The sequence below is a fragment of the Anastrepha ludens genome, chromosome 2, assembly GCF_028408465.1.
Source record: "Anastrepha ludens isolate Willacy chromosome 2, idAnaLude1.1, whole genome shotgun sequence".
Lineage (NCBI taxonomy): Eukaryota > Metazoa > Arthropoda > Insecta > Diptera > Tephritidae > Anastrepha > Anastrepha ludens.
Genome location: NC_071498.1, coordinates 139075843 through 139100960, shown reverse-complemented (window position 1 = coordinate 139100960; position 25118 = coordinate 139075843). Strand labels below are relative to the sequence as shown.

The 25118-nt window shown below is 35.8% G+C and overlaps 2 protein-coding genes across 11 annotated transcripts in view; one reads left to right on the top strand and one right to left on the bottom strand.

The window, feature by feature from the left end:
- Positions 1–5530: 5530 nt before the first annotated feature.
- LOC128855421 (glutamine--fructose-6-phosphate aminotransferase [isomerizing] 2-like) lies at positions 5531–8889 on the bottom strand. Of its 4 annotated transcripts, none has more exons than XM_054090299.1 (2): positions 8668–8889; positions 5531–8613 (listed from the first exon to the last, which is right to left on the bottom strand). In XM_054090299.1, the coding sequence occupies exon 2, from the start codon at positions 8400–8402 to the stop codon at positions 6348–6350; it is 2055 nt and encodes a 684-aa protein (XP_053946274.1). In that variant the 5' UTR covers positions 8403–8613; positions 8668–8889; the 3' UTR covers positions 5531–6347. The 4 variants fall into 4 exon arrangements, with proteins under 4 accessions (XP_053946274.1, XP_053946273.1, XP_053946275.1 ...); XM_054090298.1 differs by having other exon boundaries at positions 8672–8889; XM_054090300.1 differs by having other exon boundaries at positions 8688–8889.
- A 1689-nt stretch (positions 8890–10578) lies between these two features.
- Positions 10579–25118, top strand: part of LOC128855420 (la-related protein 1) — a 70711-nt gene continuing 56171 nt past the window's right edge. Inside the window, exons 1-3 of one of the 7 annotated variants that reach the window (XM_054090295.1) lie at positions 10579–10868; positions 11865–12010; positions 12111–13122. In XM_054090295.1, the coding sequence (XP_053946270.1) occupies positions 12274–13122 (849 nt within the window). In that variant the 5' untranslated portion in view covers positions 10579–10868; positions 11865–12010; positions 12111–12273. The other 6 variants (XM_054090293.1, XM_054090292.1, XM_054090290.1 and 3 more) reach the window with 6 other exon arrangements.

The following is a 25118-nucleotide window of genomic DNA, read 5'->3' as shown; positions in this document are numbered from 1 at the left end:
GTTATGACATTTGTGGAATGTGGATACTGGATTATATTTGCGAAAGATTGCACAGTGTTGCATTTGATGACGAAAATAGTAGCATCGGTGACAAAAAAACAATCAAACATACTTACTTAAAATGCAGTATTTAAATGATGAATAATAAAACGGACAATTAACTATGCAATGTATTTAAATAGTAATGTTGTTATTGTTGTTTTAGCAGCATAAACATTCCCCATATACATACGGGAATGCTGCTGAAGTGACAGTCCTGGGCCGGATATAAAACCGAGTAGTTCTGGTTAAGTAGAACCGACTGTCGTGGGAACGACATTTGGCATTTAGCTTTTCATATTCATTTCAACCGCACAAAGATTAACGAGCAAAAATGGAATTAAATTATGGAAGGCCGCCGTAGCTGAGTGATTGAAGCGCGACTACCATTCGAGCATGCGTATGTTCGAATCTCCGAGCATGAAACACCAAAATGATAGAAAGTTTTTTTCTAATTGTTGACGTCCCTTCCCAGATAATGGCAAACCTCCGAGTGTATTTCTGTCATGAAAAAGTTCCTCAACAACATGAAGACGCACACCACATATAGGACGAGGAGCTCGGTCAAACAACCAAAAAGTGTGTGAGCGTCAAGTATATGCATATCAATATGCGTGTTTTTTTTTCTTTTTTGACCATCATTTTAGTAAATATATTGAATGGAAGACAACATACTTCTACTCGATTATAAAAATTTAGCTTGGCTTCAGAGTATGTTTCTACTCACAGTGGTACCAGTTTTCCTACATTTAAATTCTTTTATTCTTGAGACTTTCCAAAAAACATGCAAATTAATTTAAATCTAAGCCAATTGAGGTATTACGTTTGCCTTTTTTTTGTAAGTGTCCTAAGTAAAGTAGATTACGTTAACTTTCGCTTGGTGCAGTGTACATAAGCGTAGAGCAACCTCGGCCATCCAAAATAATTCAGTATTAAACTGCTTTCATGATACAAGTAACGAACATTACAACAAATTTATTTTAAAAACCGTTGCAAGAAATTTTTAATTTCTAAGATGTTATTAATTAACAATTTGATATTTTTTAAGGAGACCAAGTTATCAGAGGTAACGCCTAGTTACTTGGGGGTGGAGGACTGATGTGTCATCGACTTTGACCCTCAGTTGTAGTTTGACCTCCTTCCTCCAGATGGTAAATAGGGTCTATGTGTCTTTAGTGGTGGGAGGGAAATTTCAGGTTCCTTGCAGTGAAGATGCGAGAAAGTCTGGATAGATAGTTGTTCCCTTTGAACACAAGCCATCGTTGTAATAGCCAGATGCCAATATCGAACAATCGTCATCGTATAAGGTCAATGAAACTCCTTCTCGTGGTTAAGGAAACTGCGGAATGTAGAAATTGAAAAATGAGGGAAAAAGTACTCCACTTTATGGCACCTTTGCTTAATTTGCACACCACCTCTTGAACCCCGGCGGGAGAGTAGTTTGTTGAATATCATCTAGTAGCGAGGAATCCATAGATGACGTGGAATCCCTAACAGTATAGGTTCAACGCTACGAGCGTGGTTTTGGTTTACACTGCGGCTTATCAGTATATTTATGGCGTTAAGTGCTGTGGTGGAACTGTGTTCTTTGCGGAAACTATGATGATATGTATCTGGAGTCAGATGCTTCGTGAAAACCGGGTGTAGAAGCCCTTTAAGTGTCTTCACTGCTGGGGAAAGAAGAGACATAGGGCGATAAAACCAATATTTCCCCCAATTCAGAGATAATAACAGTTGTAGACAGGTTGAACGCCCGTTGGACCTATATTTTTCAACATCAGCATGTTGATACCGTCGGTACCAGGGGCTTTGGATGTTTTAGTTTTACTGGCTTCCACCTGGGCTCAATCGCTGGAGAAAGCAAGTGGCGCACTGTTGTTTAATATTTTGTGCAACTATGTGACGGATCTATCAACCGAAAGATGCAGCAAGATGAACCGAAAATAGGCTAAAACAGCTCGTGCATACCTTCGGATCCAACGAAACACAGTCCGCAAATGTAACTGCCACTCCATCATTGTGCTTCGTCCTTAAGGTGGGCCAGAGCTTACTCATACCAATGGCGAAGTACCAGGTCTTGAAGTGGTCTACCCATATCAGCTAGTGCTGATTTACCAGTTGCCGAATATCCAAATTGAGATCCTGTAGCCGCAACGCCCTGGCGTAGGTAGTCAAGCTCATTGGCTAAAACGACTACCGCTGGGAAATTAGAGCGGATATGAAACGAGCCGCAGAACAGTGATCACCTTGCAGAATACACGATCGCCTACGCGTACATCCGTGGGAAATGGTAAGAGTAGTAAAAGTTCGCGAGGCTTACCTTATAAGATTTATTAAAGTTAATCTAAGAGCGGTGATTCGCGAAAATGAATTCGGTTGGCCTATCGATCGAGACGATAATAACTTAGGTCACCATGTTATGCTATTAATCAGGCCAACGCTAGCTATCCTATTGGGGGCATTGCCGTTCACTGTGCTAAATGTCGAATCGTCCATGTGTTCCCTACGTGCGTTGGGCAGGTTTAAATGCAAAGTGCGTGATGCGAACTGAAGTCACCAACTACCAAACGGTTTTTACCTTCCATCGATAAGGAGTTGAGGCACAGTAGGGTGAACTATTAGCGTTGGGCTATTTAGCCTTCACTGGTAATCAGTGAGAAACTATTGTGCGGTTTTGTTTCTTCGACCGCAACTATCAATATATCTCGGCAATCTTGCTCGAGCGTCCGAGGAGAGCGAGGAACAAGTGGGGTAGTCTGCGTTAGTGCATGTCGCTGTTGTTATTGTGTTCTGATTAGAATCAGGCTAATAGAATAGACTGTCCTTTAGTTTGGTTTTTGTTGTGACAAAATAAAATATCTCCCATACAATTTTGACGAATGCTGCTGAAGGGACAGTCCTGGATCATATTTCCGGATCGTTCCGGTAAAGTTACGCGACTGTCGAGAAAACGTTCGGTTTGGTTTTGGTTAGTACTGCTTTTGAAAAACATAATAAACTCGTGCCTGATCGAAGGACTTTTTGAAGTGAAACTTCTTAGGCGTCGATGGACGAATTAGAATGGAGTAAAGTTTTAAGGCCATGCAACGTTTTGGGCATTTTCGTTCCGCAAGAGAGAAAAAAGATATAACGTAGAGGAAAAAGAGAGAGAGAGCTACACCTTATATATATCTTAGATACACTTTAGGCTATTTTTCCTAAGTTTTTCGTTGTGGTTGCTAATTTGTAGTGCGAAATAACACTGTCTACTTTTTGGCGCTTGTTTGTTGGTGCAAACTTGTAGGAAATATATTTTTGGTGCCTACTTTTTGGCGTTATATTTCCTTGGTGCCTACTGTTTGGGACGTTTTTTGGCCCCAATTTTGTTGGCGTTTTTTTTTGGTGCATACTTTTTGGCGCTTATGTTCGTTTTCTGGCTAGTGCTTGTGCGTACTATAAAGTGCTATCCATTTTGGCGCCGGATTTATTGGTATTGCCTTGCGGTAATTTTTGCCGTTGCTGCGGTTCTGGAAACGCTGCGTTTGTGCGGGTGATAAACGCTCGGAGTAGTGCGCGTTGTTGCCACGGTTTGTGTCTGGCGTTTACCTACCCCGGTCGACCCTTCTCCGTTTTTTGTAAATTTTGTCTATTTGTATTCCCTGCAAATGTTGTGAATTTATTTAGATATATATTCTTTCTCTCTCTCTCTCTCTCTCTCATGCTCTCTCGGGTCTCTCCCTCTTTCTTTGTCTGCCTTGAAAGTTTCACTTCTGTACTATGCCACACGCACTTTTTTGCTTTTCAAAAATTTCGATTTTTTTTTTTGAACCCGACTTAGACTTCGATTCTAGTTTGCCCTCTAATTTTTGGACTTTGTGCCTATCTGTTACTGATGTCGTCAAGGGTATTATGAAGCTGAAGCCTACAACGAAAACTGACTCGGATGGCCTTTCGGGCATTTTGCTGAAAAACTGTTTCTGTCTCGCTGAGCCTCTTACAATTATATTTAATAAATCGTTGTCCTCCGGTATCTTTGTTGACGACTGGAAATTTACTTCCGTTACGCCTATATTTAAGAGTGGAAATAAAAACAATGTTAGCAATTACAGACCGATTTCAAAGCTTTCGTCTGTCTCAAAACTTTTTAAGATAACAGTGAATGATAAGTTATATTTTGCTGTCAAAGGCCTAATATCTACCAACCAGCATGGTTTCATTGCAAGTCGCTCCACTGTCACTAATTTGTCTATTTTCAATGATTACTGCATTTCAGCCTTCCAGAACAGATCTCAAGTTGATACAATTTATACAGACTTCTCTAAAGCGTTTGACAAAGTATCGCACCGAATACTCTTGTCGAAGCTTGCATCATTGGGTATACACTCCATGTTTTTGTCGTGGATCAAATCATATTTGACCAACAGGCACTGCGTTGTTGCCGTTGATAATACGACATCCCGTGCATTTATTGCGTCCTCTGGTGTCCCACAGGGAAGTATTCTAGGACCCCTTCTCTTTATACTCTTTATTAACAATATTGGTTCTTGCTTTTCATTTGCTGAACACTTGTTGTATGCTGATGATCTTAAAATATTTGCGGTGATTAACAGTGTTAGGGACTCTGAAAAGTTGCAAACCGACTTGCACAATGTCCGGAACTGGTGCTATTTAAACCGTTTGTCACTAAATATTAGCAAATGCTTTCACGTAAAATATGCTAAATCAAACAATACTTTGCATACGTCGTATAGTATTGCTGGCTTACCTTTGCAATCCGTTGAGGAAATTAAAGACTTAGGCGTTATTTTCGACTCTAAGCTGAATTTCACCAGCCATGTTAACCACGTCATAAGACGATCATATGCGATGCTAGCATTCGTACGCCAAAATTGTTCTGCATTTACCAACCCACACACTCTCAAAACATTGTATTGTGCTTTTGTTAGATCAAGATTAGAGTATGCCGCCGTACCAAATAGGTCTGTCTAATCGGATTGAGAGAGTTCAGAAAGTCATTCTTCGTTTTGCGTTCCGATCTTTAAACTTTTCTGAACCTGTACCATTGTATCGCTCTCGATGTTTATTGATTGACTTAAAACCACTTGATAGCAGACGATCTATTCTATCGTGCTCATTTATTATTCGTATCATTTCTGGATCTATTGATTGTCCTTCCCTTTTAAGTACAATTCAATTTATTATACCTAATATGAGGCTGCGACAGTACGAAACCTTAAAAATTGGCTTCTCGAGAACCAACTATGGGGTGAATGCTCCAATTCCTAGGGCATGTGCAGATTTAAATATGTTTTTTAATTCTTCTGGTGCTGATTTTACATGGCCGTATGGCATCTTAGTCAATCATCTTAAATCGTTGTTTTCTTAGTAACTACTAAACTATTGTGCATTAGCTTAATATAGTCTGTAAGAATGTATCCATTCAAAGACAATAAATAAATAAATAAACCGCTTCATTGCTAAAACCTAACATTTTTCTAAGGAAATACATTGATTTATTGAATGTATGTATTTGATTTGATATATTGCACATTTCAGAAATAATGACAAACAAAAGTAAGTAAGTATAAACTATATACATATACACAATAGTTGTGTTCGATCATGATTACCTTCTATGATTGAATCATGGTGTTCGGTAACCGAATTAGCCATCACCAGCCATCATAAAGAGCGCAAACGAAAATGCTCTCCTAAAGAGCAGAAAAAGCAAAAAGTTAACGAACTCTAAATTTGCATTCACATACAAAAACCGGTAGAACACAAATCGGATAAATTTGTTTACAAATTTTTGTGTTGTCCAAAAAAAATTACCATGAATATACTTTATAAATTCCCGTTTTTTGTTGTTAAATTTTCGATTTTATTGTGAAATGCAAATTTCAAACCGGCGCAAGGGCAGAAGTGCGCAAAATACCAAATTCACAAAAAAAAGTTGTTTGTTTACAAAGTTCAGTCACATGCATAAGTTGTTGCTGGCTAAAACTTCTCCATCACAAAATTAACATCTCTCTACCATCCAACTGCCACTTTACTCTCAAAATTTTGGTGTGATGACTAATTTTTGGCGTTATCGGCTACTTGCAAAAATTGGGAATGAGTATTACAAATGTGTGTGTTATCGAACGCAAGTAATACCTATGACACAATACGATTATTATGGGGATATTTAAAAACAAATTAATTAGGATAGTATAAAGTGCTTCTTTAGTTTTTAAGAATAAGAATACTAATTAACTTTCTGTTTTATAAAATATTTATAAACTTTTAATTTGGTTTGCGCTATATATGTTTTTAAGTCATCTACCTTACTACTCCACCGTTACGGATTTGGCCAAGTTACGTGGGCAGTCTACATCGCAGCCCCGCAAAACTGCTATGTGATATGACAGCAACTGCATGGGTATGACAGTCAGAATGCCCTGCAGGCAGTCCACCGTGCGTGGAATTTCTAAAGAACGCGACGAAAACGCTTTTGTATCCTCATCACCCTCCTCGCACAGTAGGATTGGGCGACCGTTGCGTGCAGTTACTTGCTGTAATGCATTCATGCACTTCATATACACCGGATCACGCATGATTACCATCAGCACTGGCATCTCATCGTCCACCAGTGCTATGGGTCCGTGCTTTAGTTCGCCCGCTAATATTCCTTCACTATGCATGTATGTCAATTCTTTTACTTTGAGTGCACCTTCCAGGCATGTGGCGAAATTATAGCCGCGTCCCATTATTAAGAGCGATTTGTGCAAATACAAGTCCTTCGCCAGCTCCTGCACTTTTGAATTCAGCTGCAACACCTGACGTATTTGATCAGCAAGCGCCTCTAAACCGTTAATAATTTCAAGACGACGGGGCTGTAATGATAATCTATCCTCTGACATTACCAGAGCGAACATCACTAGCGAAATAAATTGTGACGTATAAGCCTTAGTGGACGCCACACCTATCTCAGGGCCGGCATTGATATGCACTCCACAGTGTGATTCGCGACAAATGCTGCTGCCCACAGTGTTGGTGATGCCAACTATGAGTGCGCCACGTTGTTTGCAGTAACGCAATGCAATCAGCGTATCGGCTGTCTCACCTGACTGCGAAATGAAGAAACACACATCATCACGGAAAATGGGCGTATGGCGATCCATGAAATCAGAAGCGAGCTCCACCACCACTGGTAATTCGGTTAGCTCCTCAAGCAGCTGACGTGTAGCCACAGCACTGTGGTATGATGTGCCACAAGCTATAAGAATGAGGCGACGGCAGCGCTTAATCTCCGGTATGAATTCCTTAATGCCACCCAAAACTGCTGTTTTTGTATCGAAGAACATGCGGCCACGCATGGTATTTACCACCGATTCGGGTTGCTCAAATATCTCCTTTAGCATGAACGAATCATAGTTGCCTTTCATAATTTGCTGAATTTCCATCTTCAGTGTAGTGATTTCGCGTGCATGCGGATCATCCAAGCATTTCTTAAGGCGATGAATACTTAACTTGCCATCTTGGACTGCTGCCACATCGTCATCCTCAAGATAAATGACACGATCAGTATGCTCAATAATCGCGCTGGCGTCCGATGCGAAAAAGTATTCGACTCCTTTGCTTTCCATCGGTTGATATTCAGCTGATGTGTCGTTGAAAAGCGGCGGCAACGATATCTCGGCTGGTAATGTTTTTCCATGTGCTCTCTGCTTCTTTGCGTATAATATTGGAATGTGGTCGATAGGTAAGAGAGTTTTGGATTTAATGCCTACCAATAGTGGCGTGCCACGTCGTGATGCTACGCATTCTCCAGGGAAATACTTCGACTTACAAGCTATCGCAAAGGCGCCTTCAAATTGCAGAATGGCTTGCTCGACGAGTTCGCGGAACGTGTAAGTTGGATGTTGTCGCCACAAATGGTGAATCAACTTAGCAATCACTTCGGTATCAGTTTCCGATTCAAACACATAACCACGTTTCTCCAGCAGGGTTTTTACATCTTTGTAATTGGTAATGATACCATTGTGGACGACCACAAAACTGTTTTCCTCATCCGAAGGCTGCGGATGGGAATTCTTTTCAGATGGTGGACCATGCGTAGCCCAACGTGTGTGCGCAATTCCGATATGGGTAGTGATGGGTACTTTGTATGCATCGCTATTACAAACTTCGGCAATTGCATCCTCCAATACTTTAACCTTGCCCGTGCGCCGCACAATCATAATGCTGTTACTTTGCTCATCTGCTTCCGGATCGTCAATAGCCAACCCAGTTGAGTCATAGCCACGGTACTCCAACCTCTTGAGGCCATTTAAGAGTAATTCTAATACTTCCTGTCTTGACCGCGGCGTTAAGTAATTAAGATAAGCGAATATGCCACACATTGCGAATATAAGTATGTAAATTATTAAACGAAGTACGCGAATATATGCTCTGTATGCGAGCTATTGTGTAAACAAACTGCAAAGTGCCACGTACACCACACTGTTTAAAAACCTTCCTCGGCTGCTGCTTGGTATCGACGTCAGCATTTATCGCGGCACTCTAAATATTTAGTTTATTCTATATCCAGTGTTTTGACGAATATATTCAATTCTAAAAAAAATGATAGTGGAAATGTAAGATTAACTGCATTACCAATCTACATACATACATATATGTATATCTACTTCTGCAAGATATTTATTAAGTGGAAACTTGCTATGCGATAAGATTATAATTAATTTCCGCTTCTTGATACGTCCAAATTATATTTGCTGACCGTGTTTTGTGGAATAAAAGTTGCTGGAACTTTTTAACACCTTTGTTTATATTTCGCTGTGCCATCCACCATTTTCGTAGAGATCGAGGCGAGGGGTTAACAGTGTTGCCGCGATAAATAGGACGTAATGAAGATGGAATGCAACAAACTGATGAAATAGTGACTTTTATGTTGTAATGGTTCTAGATATTTTATAGATCTCGAAGAGAAATTAGTTTGTCTTTAAAAAAAGGCATGAATACAATACAAATGTGGGGTTCATCTCGTACCGCTATCTGCTCTCAGAATCGCTGTATGTGATAATATATAATTTCTTCATTCAAGCGCGCAAGTTTGTATTCTATCATTCCTGTAACAAACGCATGATGCAATTCATTGAATCATGTAACAATCGTATATCCGTATGTGTGAATTATTTGCATATATTTTGAAATTTATTGAAAAAATGAAGAAAGTATAAATCTGTTTACTGGTACTTCCGTTAATACGGAAATATTTTATTTTTTTATTTCAATTTTTTTTTAATTTTTATTTATGTTTTTTTCATTTTTTTTTTTTTATTTTACATAATTTTTTACTTAACTTATACAATAAAATTTGCATTAACAAGTTTTAAAATTCCAGCTATAGCAACGAAGAGCATCAGCTATCTGAATACTCATGAAATACGAAGTAATAATAGTTACAATATTATTAAGTTTTGAGTAGAAGTAAGATTACAAAGAGTACATGGGGTAGATTAAAACAACGGAAAATGTGTTTGATAAAACTTGTTATAAGTAGTTTACTCCATATATGTATATTCATTTGAATCATACTCTCAATGTAATATTTTATAACTTTGAGGGTGGGTGTCAAGGTCGTCAAAATAGTTATGCGAAAACTTTAATTCTATCCATTTATTGGCGCGTATATCCTTCGTTGTTGTTGTTTTTGCTGTTGTTTTTTGTTGTATCAGCATAAACATTTCCCATACATATACGCGAAATGCTGCTGAAGTAACAGTCCTTGACCGGATATAAATCCGGGTCGCTCTGGTTACCAACTGACGTGGGAACCCACATTCATTATTAGATGATTGGCCAAACTCATCCTCCAATATATAGGGTGCGCCTTGACGTTTTTCCCCAAATGAAACTATAGTTTTATGCCGTCTCCGAACCGCAAATGGTTGGTTATGAGTACCTTTTTTCATGACCAAAATACACTCGCAGGTTTGCCATTGCCTGCCGAAGGCCGACTGTTATCAGAAAAAATCGTTCTTGTCATTTGGGCTTTTATGTCTACAATGGGTCTCGAACCCGGGCTCTACGTGACAACAGTGGCCGCATAGCATTTATATTAATATTACTTGAATTTCAGAAACTGATGATTTTCCAAAACAAAACAAAAATTATTTTTGGCGTTCGCATACGCAAAACTCTAGTAAAGTAAGGTATATTGAGAGAGCAAAAAGACATTTCATTTGACGCGATTTCAGCACCAATTTGTCAACAGGAAATGCAAATCACATAATTTCATTTAGTACTGGAATTTAGATATAGAAATAAGTAAATCTATTTTGCAGGTTTTGCTCTTTGAGAGTCAGCAATTTCAAATTCCTGAACGTGAACGCACATCAATAATGATGAAATACAAAATTTGGCCGTTTTGACATTTTGGCTCGAGAAAGAAAATATCATTAGTCTTTTTTGCATTTGCAAATAACCAGAAGGACAACACTGTTTATTCGATGGCACATGTCCGGTAGAACGGGCCGTTTTACCCTTTCGGCACAAACGACAGTAATGTCATCGTTCTTTTTCGAAGTTTCTATCAACGGCGTCGGCCACATGTTCGCTCGTGAAACGAGATTTTTCGCGAATTACCATTGAAATATGGTGTAAAGTGTTGTGAAATTATACAAAAGTGCTGAATAATCAAAACAGTGATATTGTACAATTGAATTGAACTGAAATTTGTTAATAGATCGCAGACAATCTCGATAAAACAAAATTTTCAAATACGCAAAGAGTACATTTTTTCGTCTCTCTTTACAACTCTATTCTTTTGTCGTCGAATTGTCAAATTTCGACGTGAGTTGAGTTTGGTTCGTATCAATTCTTCGTGTCAAATTTATTATTGTACGAATTTGATCGTGTGTGTAGAATAGTCTCCACAAAGCAAAGGCCGCAATAAAGGTTTGTGAAAAAGAGAATAAGATAAAACGTGTGTGCAAAGTGAGTTGTATTTTGGACTGTGCGGTGCTCAACAAATCGACGTTGTGAGTATTTTTAAATGTGATTTAAACCTTTTTTTATGGAAATTAAGAATAACTCATGAAAATCTATTCGTAATGTTATGGTGGGTACCCCAAGTTCAATAGGGGTCAGTAATTGTAAATGCCCAGAATGTAAGTTTTGTCCGTATTGGTTTCGAGTTTCTCAACAGTCAGCTGACTGCTGTAGAGATGCATTTAAATGCAGTATTGCATAATATGCTCTTGTAGGTTATGGAGTAGCAAAATTAATTAAAATGCAGTTGCAGAAGAAATATGAAATTCCTATTTATATACAAGGCATATATGTATTTGTGTGTTTGTTAACATAAACATTTGCCCATTCTCTTGTGTTCTTCATGTCATTGAGTTAATGACATTGCTAGCTGTGTAAATAAGGTACCTTTAAATGCAGCTCTGTACGGGCCGAATTGCAATTGTCAGTTGATTATGTGTATTATACCTTTCGTTCTCTTTTCGTTTGAAGTTTAACTGTGTGTACATCACTTAACCTCACTTTTGACCATATTTTCTTACAGTCTGACGTTCGTTGGAATATTACGCGAAATTTCGTAAAATTTTCTATTATATACATTAAAAAATTATTAGGAGGTGTTGAATGCAACTTTTGGGAGAAATCAAAAATAATATTTCACCGTCGTAGATGTGCAGTAAAAATTTTGACAGGCAAATTTCCGTGTTTAGTTCAAGATCCTTTATTGCGGCTTAAAGGACATGATGTCATTGGCGAATCTAGTGAATAAATGTTCTAATATCTATACTTCTAGCTAAATTGTATTGATTACTGTGTATGATTTTTCCTTGAAGAATCACAGTGAGCATTTACGAAATGCTGTCAACTAGATAAGGCTCACTATAAATTGCCAGCCGTACGAATTCTTGTGACCGTCTTGAAGTGGCTATTAGCATCGCTGTAGAATTCTTCTTTCACCGGAATTTCAAAACAAGCATAGGTATTATTCGCTAGTCCTTTGTGCACCGCAAAAGTGTACGTTGGTCTTGAATGTTGAGAGGGTAAAAGCTGGAACTAATCTTTTAAATTCTTTCTTTCAGAGTCGACGTCTTGAAATTGATTTGTTTGAACGTTTTTTGTCTTTTTGATTGGGCAAGGAAGCAGCAAAGAGTTTCCATAACGTCAAAGCAATTTCTGGAGTAAGTAACGTAACTGACGTTACCAATACTCCGGAGGCACACGATAAACGCACTTGAAGCTAACATGTCAGCAGGTAAAGAAGAAATTTCAAAAACGAGCGCCACCACCACCGGCCCAACGGTGGCGGCTCCCACTGGCCAGCCGACAGCACCAGCAACAACGTCTTATGCTAATGTGTTGCAAAATTTGGAAACTAAAAAAGGTGCCATTGATAAAAGTGGATCGGGGGATGTCGCAGTTGTTGATTCTGACAATAAAGAAAACCAACCTAATCTAAAATCAATTAAGTCATGGAGTGAGGAGGCTGCTGCCGCTGAAGCAGCCGGCGAAAGCTTAGCCACTACTACTGTTGAAACTAATGCAAGCTTGGCCGGCGAAAAGCGTGCTGCCAATACGGACGCAGGTGCAGAAAACTCTTCGGAAATAGACGATAATAATGATTTTGTGCCGGTGGTTTCACATCATCGACGTGATCGTAAAAAACCACGTAAGGAAAAACCAACCGGACGTGAACGACAAGGTGGAAATAATAACAATGGAAATGAAAAGCTTCCCGGCGGAGGAAATGGTGTTCGAGCTGGTGGTGGCAATGGTGGTGGTGGTGATGGTGGAAAAAGCAAACGTATAACGGGTGCTGTTGAAAAGGAAGGCGATAAAAAGTATACGTCGCGTGCACGTCAACGCGGCGGTAGCCCTCGTAAAGGTGGACCTACTGGCGGAGCACCCAAGTCGCCAAAGGACCGGAAAGATACTTCGCCCAGTGCTAGCGTAGAGAATACAAGCAGTGGAAATGAAGCAAAAAGTAGTGATGCCGAATCGCCAGCAGCTAGCGGTAATGGTGCTGCAGCAGCTCCACCATCTCAGCCGAAGAAATACGTGGCTGCACCTCCACCGAAGGTCAACGCCTGGAAGGTAAGTACGAACAAAAATAATCTTAAGTTGCAAATATCAATTTTACACATTTGCATATTTCATGCAAAAAAAGAGTAGTTCAATAATTGAAAAATTATAAATATAATAATAAAACCGTAATTTATGCTAAAAATGTTAGTGCTGTTTTTGCGTATTTCAGTATTGCGCATTAAATTTATCATATTTTGATGAACTATGAAAAAACTATGTATACCCGAAATAAGGCTCACAAAAGTAGTAAACAAATATGAGTAGAATGAGAAAATAACAAAAAAAAAAACAAATTTAAAATAATGCTGAAGTTGACGATGGCACCGACCAACAGCTTTAAAGAGGTACATACTGCGTTAAATCACTTCCAGTATTGAAAGCACGTTTTCTGGCTTGATGGGCCACAAGCGCATTATTTTGTTTTGATTTACACCCTTAAATTTTTGTGCTTAGGTTTTTTCAATAGTTCCAAAATTAGTTATAATTAGACTCGGCTAAGTGATCTTTGTTTAGGGTAGGTTCATTAAAATGAGTTACTGCTCGGTTATAATTTTAAGAGATTAATTAATATTAAAAAGAAAAAGAAATTACGTGCTTGGGAGGGATAAAAATAAAATAAAAAATATTTGTGCAATGATTGAAACCGGTTAACTCGAAATTAACATAAAAGAGTATAGAAAAAAGAGAAATGAACTTATACAACCCGAAAATTCAGAACAGTACATAAAAAAACGAGTAATAAACATATAAGTAAATTAAAAACAACGAAATATTATGCAATACTTGATCAACGGTGCGACTGAATTTGTCGAGTGTGTGTGTGATGTGAGCGCCAATGCTAGCAGGCCTGTTGCCAGTCGTTGTTGTTGATCACACCACGGCTGGTGGTGTTGGTTCTTGTTAGCGCTATTTTCGTATGTTCTTCATTACTAAATTAAACGATTTTGTTTCTGAAAAGCTTATTTTTTCTCGCTTCAAATCTTAATCGCATTAATATAAACATTAAAAAAAAGTTCAATATAAATTAGGGTTGTAAAATTGTTCAACGAAAAAAGCAAAAATAAATGTCAAGGTCAATATTTGTTAGTGCGACGAGATGCCGCATAAAGTAGAATGGATCGTATAAAATGTACGGAAACGAAAGCAAATTAAAAGCTATTGGGGAAAAAGATGGAAAAAAGCAGACGCAGGCAATCGCGTATCACAAATGTACACATAAACAAATTTATTGAAAACCATACATGTAAACATAGAACAGATGGGCGCATCTCTCTTTTGTTGCTCGACATTAAAACACACTAATGCTGATTGAATGAAAGGCTGTTTCGATAATTTTCATTTTTTTTTTGCAAAGAGATAAAAAATTACGCTTAGGAAAGGGAACGAAGGAGAAAGTAGGGGAGGTATTTCAAAACATTTGTATATAATTGTTGAAACTTTTCCTATGCATTTAATTTATTAATTTATATTTAAAGCTGGAATTCATTTTTACTAATGCACACATGCATATAGTTTACAGTTATCGTAAGATATAAAAACAAAAGTTTTGCGAATGAGCAATTGTTGAGGCATTTCACTTTTTAACAGTTCAATTGCCGTAGTATTTCATCATACAACATTTAAACCCTTAGAGTACGGAGTCTATTTTATAACATAAAACGGAGTGGGTGACTTGGGTCCCCCAAACGAAAAATTTACCTTATAATTATAAATTAATTAATAATAGAATGCCACTAATAACAGGAATAACAGGATTTAAAATAAAACTTGACTACCTAAAGGGAAAAAGAGAGAAAGAAGTTACGAAGTTATTAAGGCAAACTAATCTTGGTGGATCTAAAGTCCCGCACTCCGTACTCTAAGGGTTAATTTCAATCTCTCTCTGTAGCAGCATGAAACATTCCCCATAAATGTTTGGGTCAGTCCTAGACCGAATATATAGGGCGGGCAATGTAAAATTTGCTTTTTGAATCGGCTATACAAAAAAAACCAATCAATATTTTTTCAAACTTTCTTTTTTATTTTGAAGATTGAACATTGTCATTTATGAATGAAAAATAATATCGTTCAAATGACTGCCACGACTGGCTTTACAGTAGGCCATTCATCAACCCAATTTTTAGGCACATTTTCGATTATTTGGGCTCCAATTTCATGAATGGCAACTTCGATTTCGTGTTTTAAAGCATCAATCGTCTCTGGATGGTTCGCATAGCATTTGTCCTTAAAACAAACGAAGCGTGGTTAAAGCCATATAGTTAAGTTTTTATTTCGTGTGAAGATTGGCTCTCGGCAACCCTGATTTAAATCCGTTCAACTACAAATTATGGTTATGGTGATTGTTTTTGTTATAGCAGCATAAACATTCCCCACACATGTACTGGGAATGCTGCAGGAGTGACGGTCCTTGGCCGGATTTAAATCCGGACCGTTCCTGTAACGTAGAAAAAATTAATGTTAAAATGAAATCTAAAAACAATTTCCTTAAATTAATTAATTTTCTCTGTATTTTCCTATTTCAATTTGTAAAAAAACTTATGACATGACCAAGTAGTTTCACTTAACCCAGACTTTTTAGGTGAGATCTTTTTCGACTTTGGACGTGAATTTAACATATTTCTACTATAGCTAACGACTTGAGCCTCCAGGTAGCTTCGTAAAATTAAATTTTCTATCGATTTATGGATATAACCTTTTAAATAGGATCCTAAAACAGGACAAAAAAAGGCCTTACCCGTTGGCCAACCGAAGGTTTTAAAATGGGGACCGACGGCGGGTTAAAATCAATATCTTGTATGTTTTCGAAAGCGAAGATGATAGAAATATATTACAATAGCTTGACACAAAATCCTTGATTTTATTAAAAAATGCTTTGAATCTGTAATTCTCGTTTTTGCTCACTTTTCAATCTTTGTTATTAGCGAATTCAGTTACACATTTTATTTAAAAGTGGTAATGATGTGAAAACATGGAAACCAAAGGAAAATAAATTAGTGTATGGAAAAGAAACCTTATTATAAAATTGTGGAAAGATGAAAATAGTTTCCGAAATATTGGCAAAACTCTTGGGGCAACGTATTCCTTCGTTCAACGCGTAGTAAAAAATTATGTATAAGCAAAATTTGATTTTAACATCTAAGTCCAGGACTGGGTGTTCAAGAACAGTATCGGACCGGGAAGAGCGCAGCGTAGTCAATATGACAAAGGTTAACTCTCGAATTACATAATAAAAAATTGTTGAGAATGTAAACCAAACATTTAAAAAAAAGTATTTGTGCGGAAACTGCTAGAAAAGTTTTATATAGGGCTGGATATCATGGTAAAGTCGCTCGCCGTTTATTTCACTTGTGAACAGACGGTGGCACACCAAAAACGCTTACACCAAGAATGGAAAGGTCAACAGTGAAGCAATTTGACGTAAAACCGCAGTGCAACCTTAGAATGTTAGCTGAAGATTTGCCCAAAAATTAATGCGAAGAGTTCTCTTAAAACTAAAATTTTCATCAAGAAATGCAAGGAAAAAGTCATTACTATCGCTTGCTAAGGTTGACAAATTACTTTCTTTTCCTCTAACTCCCATTTAGCATTCAGTGTAATACTAGGATAAGTGCTTTTTTTTTGTGATGATGGACCCAATGAAGTTTAGAGAAAGCCGCTAACAGCCCTAAAAATTAAGAACATTATTCCCACAGCGAAATTTGGGAAGTTAAGTGTAATGGTATGGGGTTGTATGTATTTGTAACAAAGATATTGCCGAAGTTAAAATTTTTGAAGACAATATGATAAGAGAAACAATTTGAAACCAAGTGTGCAAAAATTTGGACTTACTGAACCAGAAAATCTAAATAAATTGTTTACAAATTATACCAGACTAATGATCCTAAGCACAAGTCTTACATATGCACGCTTTGGTTCATACACATTTGCTCAAATGTGCTAGATACTCTTACCCAAATCCCAGACATCAACCCAATTCAAAATTTATGGTCGCATTTGAAAAAGAAATTAAGAAAAGATGTCCTACAAACAAAAACCACTTGATATGGCGCATCAAAGAGGAATGCGAAAAGACTTCCTAGACCTAGGAAAACTACATTCATCAATGCATAGGATGTTACAATCGGTAATAGGCGCTGAAGGTGGCTACACCAAATATTAACATAAAAATAAATATACCCATTTATTTGATATTTTATTTTGTTGATATGTGAAAACAATTTTGAGACAGCGCCGAATATAAAATATTTTTTTAAATTACTTTTTCTCTAAATCACTTTCAATAAATTATTTCTTTTTTTCAAAAATCGCAGAAAATAGAATGAGCTTGTCTTGTTATAAAAATAAATACGTGCAATACTTTCGAAATCCACTTCAAACATTTTTCCTTGCCAAATATTTTCATATGAAAGTATTTACATATGAGACAAACGGTACGTAACACGTATGGGCTGAAAAGTCCCGGGCCAAACAAAGAAAATACGGTTTTTTTTGTTCAAAACTAACTTTATTCTTCAACTTAATTAAAACTTAACTCCCATCAAGTACAACGCAATAATTCCAGCGCCGCTCTAGCACTTCAACACCACTTTTATGGAACGATTTATCTTTTACCTCAAAATAGGCCCCAGTTTCATCAGGTCCCTCCTTTCATTCCTGCGAAATTTCTTACTGGTGAGCAATATTTTCTAGATCTATTTTATTCGTTGCTAATGGAGCGGAGTCCCCATAATACTTTTCAAGCCATTGCTTCCCTTGAACGGTATTTTTCCGCATCAAGAAGCAGTGTAAAATTAAAGCACGACTTTTTTTTTGATCCAACGTTTTGAAAAAGTAGCATCTCTCTTAGCACAATAAGTCACGAACAAATGAATAGAATATAATGTAATTTTAACAGCTGTCTCTTTATGGTTAGTACTAATTCAAAGAGGTGAATGCAATAAAACTAGTGCCATCTGTGTGTTAGGCTCAGTACTTTTCAGCACATTGCAACCATCTTAAAAATAGAGTCTAAATTTTATGGAAGTTTTTGCCGAAAGCATCGATAACCGTTTTTGAAAAATATTGCTTATCATTCATTAATTGTAGAAGAAGCTCTGTTTTCAATATTTTCGATAAATAAATAGTGAATTCCCATTCATAATATATTTGGGTTTAATGTATGTTACATACAAAACTGATTTTGTTAAATGCCATATTTAGTTTGTAAGATTGTCATTATAAATGCTACTAGCCTACGAACAGACTTTTAATGGTCTCTGTAGGACTTACAGTTTATTGTAAATTATAATGTATTATTATACTAGTAATAAATAAATTCAAATTCAAATTCAAATTTGAATTTTGCACTTGAGATCCTGTACCTTCTTATAAATAGAAAATTCAATGTTAATTTTTTTGAAGCGAATACAAGAACAACGTCGAAAAACTCGCTTGCCAGTTTAAAAAAAAATTTTAAATATTTAATTCAATTATTTTCCCTTTTGTTTCTGCTTTATATTTAAATTTTAATTTCCGTTGAAAATTACGTTTTCTATTTCAATTTCAAATCGTGCATAGAAATGGCCCATAGCTTAATAAGGAAGTTTCTATACATCTTTTTATTTGTATTGAATTGATTTAGCACGCGCGATGTTATTTTTTTTTTTATATTGTGCCTGTTTGCTTTTCTTGTTTCTCATTTTTTATTTGACAAATTTTTATTTACTTTTTACTCAAGCAACAACGGTGGTGCTGCTACAATACATTCTAGTATTTACTCGCACGCTCAACGTTCCGCACATATACACAAATAAATAACACGTACTACATATCTATCTGCCAACAACAATATATCTAGGCAAACACGTTGTTGCTGTATGAATTATATAGCTTCTCATTCTGGGACTTCTCTCAATATGCGGTTTCTGTTGCGTACAAACAAATCTCGTGAATACCACAAAATTCTCTACATAACGCAAAACAACCCACCACAACAGTGCACACGTGGGCTCCAACACTTTGGAGAACGCTGATCATGAGTGTATACGTGGATATCGGATTGGTTGCCTTTCATTTATTTCGCCGCTAGATGGTTGTCCCATTCTAAAAAGCTCAGAATGCTTTTCTGTTTAGAATTGTGTGAAAAATGCAAATAAGCACGAAAGCTAAAGCAAAAGCAAGAAAAAAACAAGTAATACAAAATATCTGCTACAACAACAAGAACAACAACTTGCTTACAAATTTATACCGTGAAATAGACTAACTTCGCCGTTGTTGTTGTTTAGCAGTCTACAAGTAGTACACTGTACATCACTTTGGGGTTTAAAATTGTAGCAGGTGCTGTATTTCCCAACAACAATCGTACTCACGTTTTGCTCGTGCCGTGGTTTATTATGCTCATACATGCACAATTTTCTGTTTATATACATATATTCTTTCACATTAACAAAGAGAGGTGTAAAAGTAAAAGCAATATAAAAATTAAAGAAATGAAAAAATTAACAAAAAAAACAGCAACAACAATATAGTCATTAAAGCAAATTATCGCTCGTGCTTAAGCTAGATAATTCAGACACAAAAGGCTGATTATATAGGATTCTTTGCACAAATATTGCATAAGTGAGCTTACAGTTGCGAACATTGACATCCGGAAATGAAAAGAAATTTTTGCGTTTAACAATTTTTTTTTACCGATTGTTTAATAACCTATTGCCGCCGATTAGTATCGGTAGACCAGCTGATTTCCTTTTTTTCTTTCGCCGTTGACATCTGGATGTAAGCACTAAATGAAATATCCAAAAGCCGTTTCATTCGGACCATAGTCGCAAGTTTTTAGCTCCAACTTCATGCCGGCTCTACAACATAGTTCGTCCTTTCGTTTCCACTTTCTTTTGTCATAACATTTCTAATGTACAAACCGGTGTTGTTTGTGTGTGCCTTGCTCCTACGGAACATTTTTGAAATCGTTTTCGTTCAGATTCGTTAATCAGCTAGTTTCAATAATGATTTCGTTACGAGTTGGTTTAAATCGCAGATTATTCGTAAAAATTCAGAAAAAAGTAAAATATTCCCTCTTTTTTCCATGAAAAATATTAATTCCAGTTGGTGTTAACTTAAATAAATTTTTTTGTCAATAATTATTATGACTAAAACTCAAATAAAACTGCGAAAGTAAGTTACGAACCTAAAAATTTATGTTCGACTATTATTTGTAATGCATGCCCATATGAACCTTTTTGTTGAGTACTTGGCATGCCCTGAGGCGGAATCTAGAATATGCCGATTTTTATTTCGATCGTTTATGCTCTGGAGAAATATTTATTAAACTAATTGACTAGATATTACAGAAATATTATGAAGATTGAAATTGAAAATGTTTGCTGACACTTTACAACTTACGTATTTAGGTGTAATTTACCAATTACCGACTACTCCTAAGCACACCTTATCAAAATGCACACCAACGAATTTGATTTCGAAGAATTTGAGCGGAATCGAAATGCAGAACAGACCTGAATATAACTTGTAGTCGTCGATACATTAGATTTAGAATTATTGGAGGTTTGCACTTGGACCTCATGGTCTTTTGAGCCCTCATAGATACATCCATACATACATATATTTATGGGTATATTCAATAACGCATTATAATGCGCAACGTACTTTTGCAGTGTTGGCAATGCGTTCAGAAATGCAAATATGGCAGTACTGCAAATGCATCGCGTTCCAAAACGCCATTTTTGTATCAAACGTCGCGCATTATTTGCAGGAAAAATTTCAATACTGCCAATCTATCAATTGCAACACTTGTCACATTGGCAGTGCTGCCAGCGCTGCAATTACTGCGCATTTATAATGCGTTTCTGAATATACCCTATATCCTGGTTAAAAAGTAAATAGACATACATACATATATAAAATAGACTAGAAATCAGTCTAAAAATAAAGAGAGTCAAATACGGACCTAAACAGAAATCTTGGCGAAGAACCGCTTTGAGATGTTGTTAAACTTTTTGAATTTTAAAAGATTCGTAAATTGTTTGCACGTTTTTTTAAGTGTAAATCAAGGTTTAAGCATTTATTTACACTTTAAATTATTTTATTCGTACTTAAATACTTAACGGCTAGCAGTAGTAGTAAATATTTGATCAGCTTATTAATTGTGCAGCAGAGTGTACAGTTATGGTTCTTACTGCGCTTGAAAATATTTTATACGAAACTTTTAAATTTACGGCCGTTAATGTTAATGCAAACTTTCATGTTATACCGCAGAAAAGTTGAGTTCACTCTGTTCAAAAGAGAGCTTATAAGCTTTGATATAACAACAATTGCAGGGAATTTTGTAGTTAACTTCATTTTCTCGCAATTATTACCTACATACATTATTAAAGAAAATAACTGGAAAATCTCCGCCTTACGCTCATTCAAATATTTAAATTATATTTATTTTAACATTTAGAAATAAAAATAAAAATCATTCTTAAGAGTGTATTTACTTATTTATGTATGTGTGTATGTATAAAACGACTTTCATGCAGCTATTTGCTATAAGTTTCGCCTTATCTTGCAGTTTGTATAACTATTTGCTTTCGTATACATACATCCATATGTACATATGTGCATTCATGTACAATACCTTTGGTGCTGTTTATTTACTTTTCTCTTATCGCTACCTTCTGTTGACTGATCTTATCTGCTGTTGAGTTTTAATTTATGTAAGTGGAATTACACTGTGGAACAAATTCAGGTTAGCAAAAATTAGGTCCATTCTGAGAGTGGCGGGTGAAAATAGAGGCGAAATTAGAAGACCCGTATCGCGCCGTTTTTGTATGTTAGTGCGAATTTTTTTTTAATCATCCTTCGAAGTTTGCAGTCAAATGCCGATTTTCAGTATATTGTTTCATAAGTACCACAAAAATTTTCGAAATCAATTTTTTCAAAAATTGTAATTGTTGCACAGGTCTCTAGCAATAATTTGGCTTTTACAGATTGAAAAAAGATCAATTAGTCGATGAGTTATAGCCAAAAAACCATATAAACAATTTTGCTCCGATTTCGAACTTCGAAGGCCGATTAAAAAAAAATTCGAACCAACATAAAAAAACGGCGCGATACGGGTCTTCTAATTTCGCCTCTATTTCCACCCGCCACTCTCAGAATGGACCTAATTTTTGCTAACCTGAATTTGTTCCACAGTGTTATTGGTATGGTCGCAGCAAGACATTATATGTATATGGCTACAAATGCTGGAAATATCATAGAATTAGGGCAAGCGAATTTCTTTTCGACACTAAAAGTTGCCTTTTGTCAGAACTGCCCTAGGAGGCGAAAATTTATCAAGAGCATTGACTTAATTTATAACACTGAGTTGTTGAAAGCCAGCCAGACTGGATGAGAGGTCGCGAATTATTTGATTTGATACATTGAAATGAAAACTGTCTAAAAGTATTGAATTGGAAGTCCCACTGGGTGTAAACTACTGTAATTCCATTTCCACTTGATTTCTACATATATTTCGAAATTCTCGCTTATTACTATTATTATCTCTGTACGAGGCCTATAAAAGTCCATGTTGCACGAATTTTCACGCAAAACCTTTGCCACGATCGAATTATATTGCCATTTAGGTTGTTAGCTCGTAGTACTAGGGAGAGAATACCGGGAATTTTTTAGGATGATAGGCAGGGGGCCAGCATCTCGTTTAAATTATGCATAGCTAATATGATTTCCCTGTCTAGCGTATGACCGAAGCCGATACATAAAAAAAGAAAAGAAATTAAAATAAAATAAAAAGTAATATAAATAAAAAAAGCAATACATAAAAAAACAACAAATACAAAAACTATAATAAATAAAAAAAACATTAAATAAATAAAAAAAAAGCAATACATAAAAAACCATAAATAAAAAATTATAATAAATAAAAAAACATTAAATAAAAAAACAATAAATAAAAAATAAAATAAAATTCATTAAAAAAAATTAATTTAAAGAAATTAAAAAAAAGGAATTTAAAGAAAAAAAATAAAAATTAAAACAAAAATTAAAAAAAAAAATACATAAAATTGAAAAATCTAAAAAAAGTTATAAGAATTAATAAACATATAATAAATATAGCGTATGACCGAAGCCGATACATAAAAAAAGAAAAGAAATTAAAATAAAATAAAAAGTAAATAAAAAAAGCAATCCATAAAAAAACAACAAATACAAAAATCATAATAAATAAAAAAACATTAAATAAAAAACAAAAAAACAATACGTAACCATAGATAAAAAAATTATAATAAATAAAAAAAACATTTAATTAATAAAAAAAGCAATACATAAAAAAACCATAAATAAAAAATTATACAATAATAAATAAAAAAAAACATTAAATAAAAAAACAATAAATAAAAAATAATATTCATTAAAAAAAATTAATTTTAAAAAATTAAAAAAAAAAAATAATTTAAAGTAAAGAAATAAAAATTAAAACAAAAATTAAAAAAAAAATACATAAAATTGAAAAATCTAAAAAAAGTTATAAAAATTAATAAACATATTAAATAAGAATTAAAAAACAAAGCTTTTGTTTTTTCAAAATTAACAATATTTGTCCGATTTTCGAGAAAAAAATTAAAAAAAAAAAATCCAAATTAAAAAAAAAAAAATCCTTCGATCAGGCTCGAGGTTTTTATGTTTTTTAAAAGCAATTAAATTTTTTGAAAATTCTGACTACCCCTAACCCCTTATTCTAAACAGAAAATATTCCCATTATTTATTGATCATAATTTTATACATGATAGCCTGCCTCGGCTGGCTTCGTAGTAGTGCATCTTGTTAACCCAATTTTCAAGGCCTTGATGATGGTTCCTGACTATCTAACAAAAGGCTTACTCGATATTCACTTTAAGACCCTAAATCGTTAATGGAGTGCTTGAATAACATCAGTTGTTCTTGTTGCTTTTGTTGTTGTAGCAGCATAAACATTCACCATATATTTACGGGGAATGCTGCTGGAGTGATAGTCCTTGGCCGGATATATATCCGAGTTGTTCCGGTAACCTAAAACCGACTGTCGTGAGAACGCATAACTGCTGCCCTTCACAGCATTTAAAAAATAGTCTAACGTGAGAAATTGACAACGTCACGACGGGTGATAGCCCGATTACCGAACTTAGTGTTCTAAAGATCGATTGTGGCAAGATCCTTTGGGGCTTATTGGTTGTCTATACGAGTATCAGTGATACTAATAGAATTACATATGACTGACTGATTGAAGAGAAGAAGAGAAAAGAAGACTTGATGACTGATTTGGTTCAAAAGGTGAAGATATTTTTTGCGAGGCATTCACAAATTGCTTGGGGATCGTAAATATTTTGAACTAAGAAAGAGTTGAGGCTAAAATATATAAACCGGCACCAAACAATGGGGATACGCCAGGCCAAGGCGAAGTCCTTATTAGTAGCGGACAATCAAACGAAATTCAAGCCGCACATAAATCTCCATAAGAACAAACTTAGAATGCTCACTGGCATTTTTATAGGTCACTGGAGATTACGCAGCCATATGCATGGGGTATGGACTATCGACTCCTTTCGTTTTTGCGATTCCATCCCCGGAAATCTATCTCGAATGCAATGCCGTAGCGAGAAGAAGCAATAGGTATCACGGCCCAACCTTCTTCATCTTAGGTTCACTTAGGGAAATGACTTTGGATGAGTGCGAACCTCCATTTAATCTAACTAGCAATGGCTAGTAGTTTGCACAATAATAATTCTATGCAATTTTTTTGAATTTGAATTCCCATTTCTTCACTCCTCTCCTTTTTTCTTCAAACTTAGTATTTTCGGCAGTAATTCTTCTTTTAATCACTTCCTACTTTCCTTATTGTTTCCGGCCGATTTTAACATCCATTCATGTTGTATTTGTTTATATATGTATGTGTGTGTGTGCATGCATCTATAACATGTATACATGAAAAGAGGTAACAAGGCTATCCTTTGGCTACGTGCCCATATGCATTACACCATCGTCACTGT

What these genes read in the sequence shown, in the direction of transcription:
- LOC128855421 (XM_054090299.1), bottom strand. Translation starts at nt 8,402, where the DNA reads ATGTGTGGCATATTCGCTTATCTTAATTACTTAACGCCGCGGTCAAGA.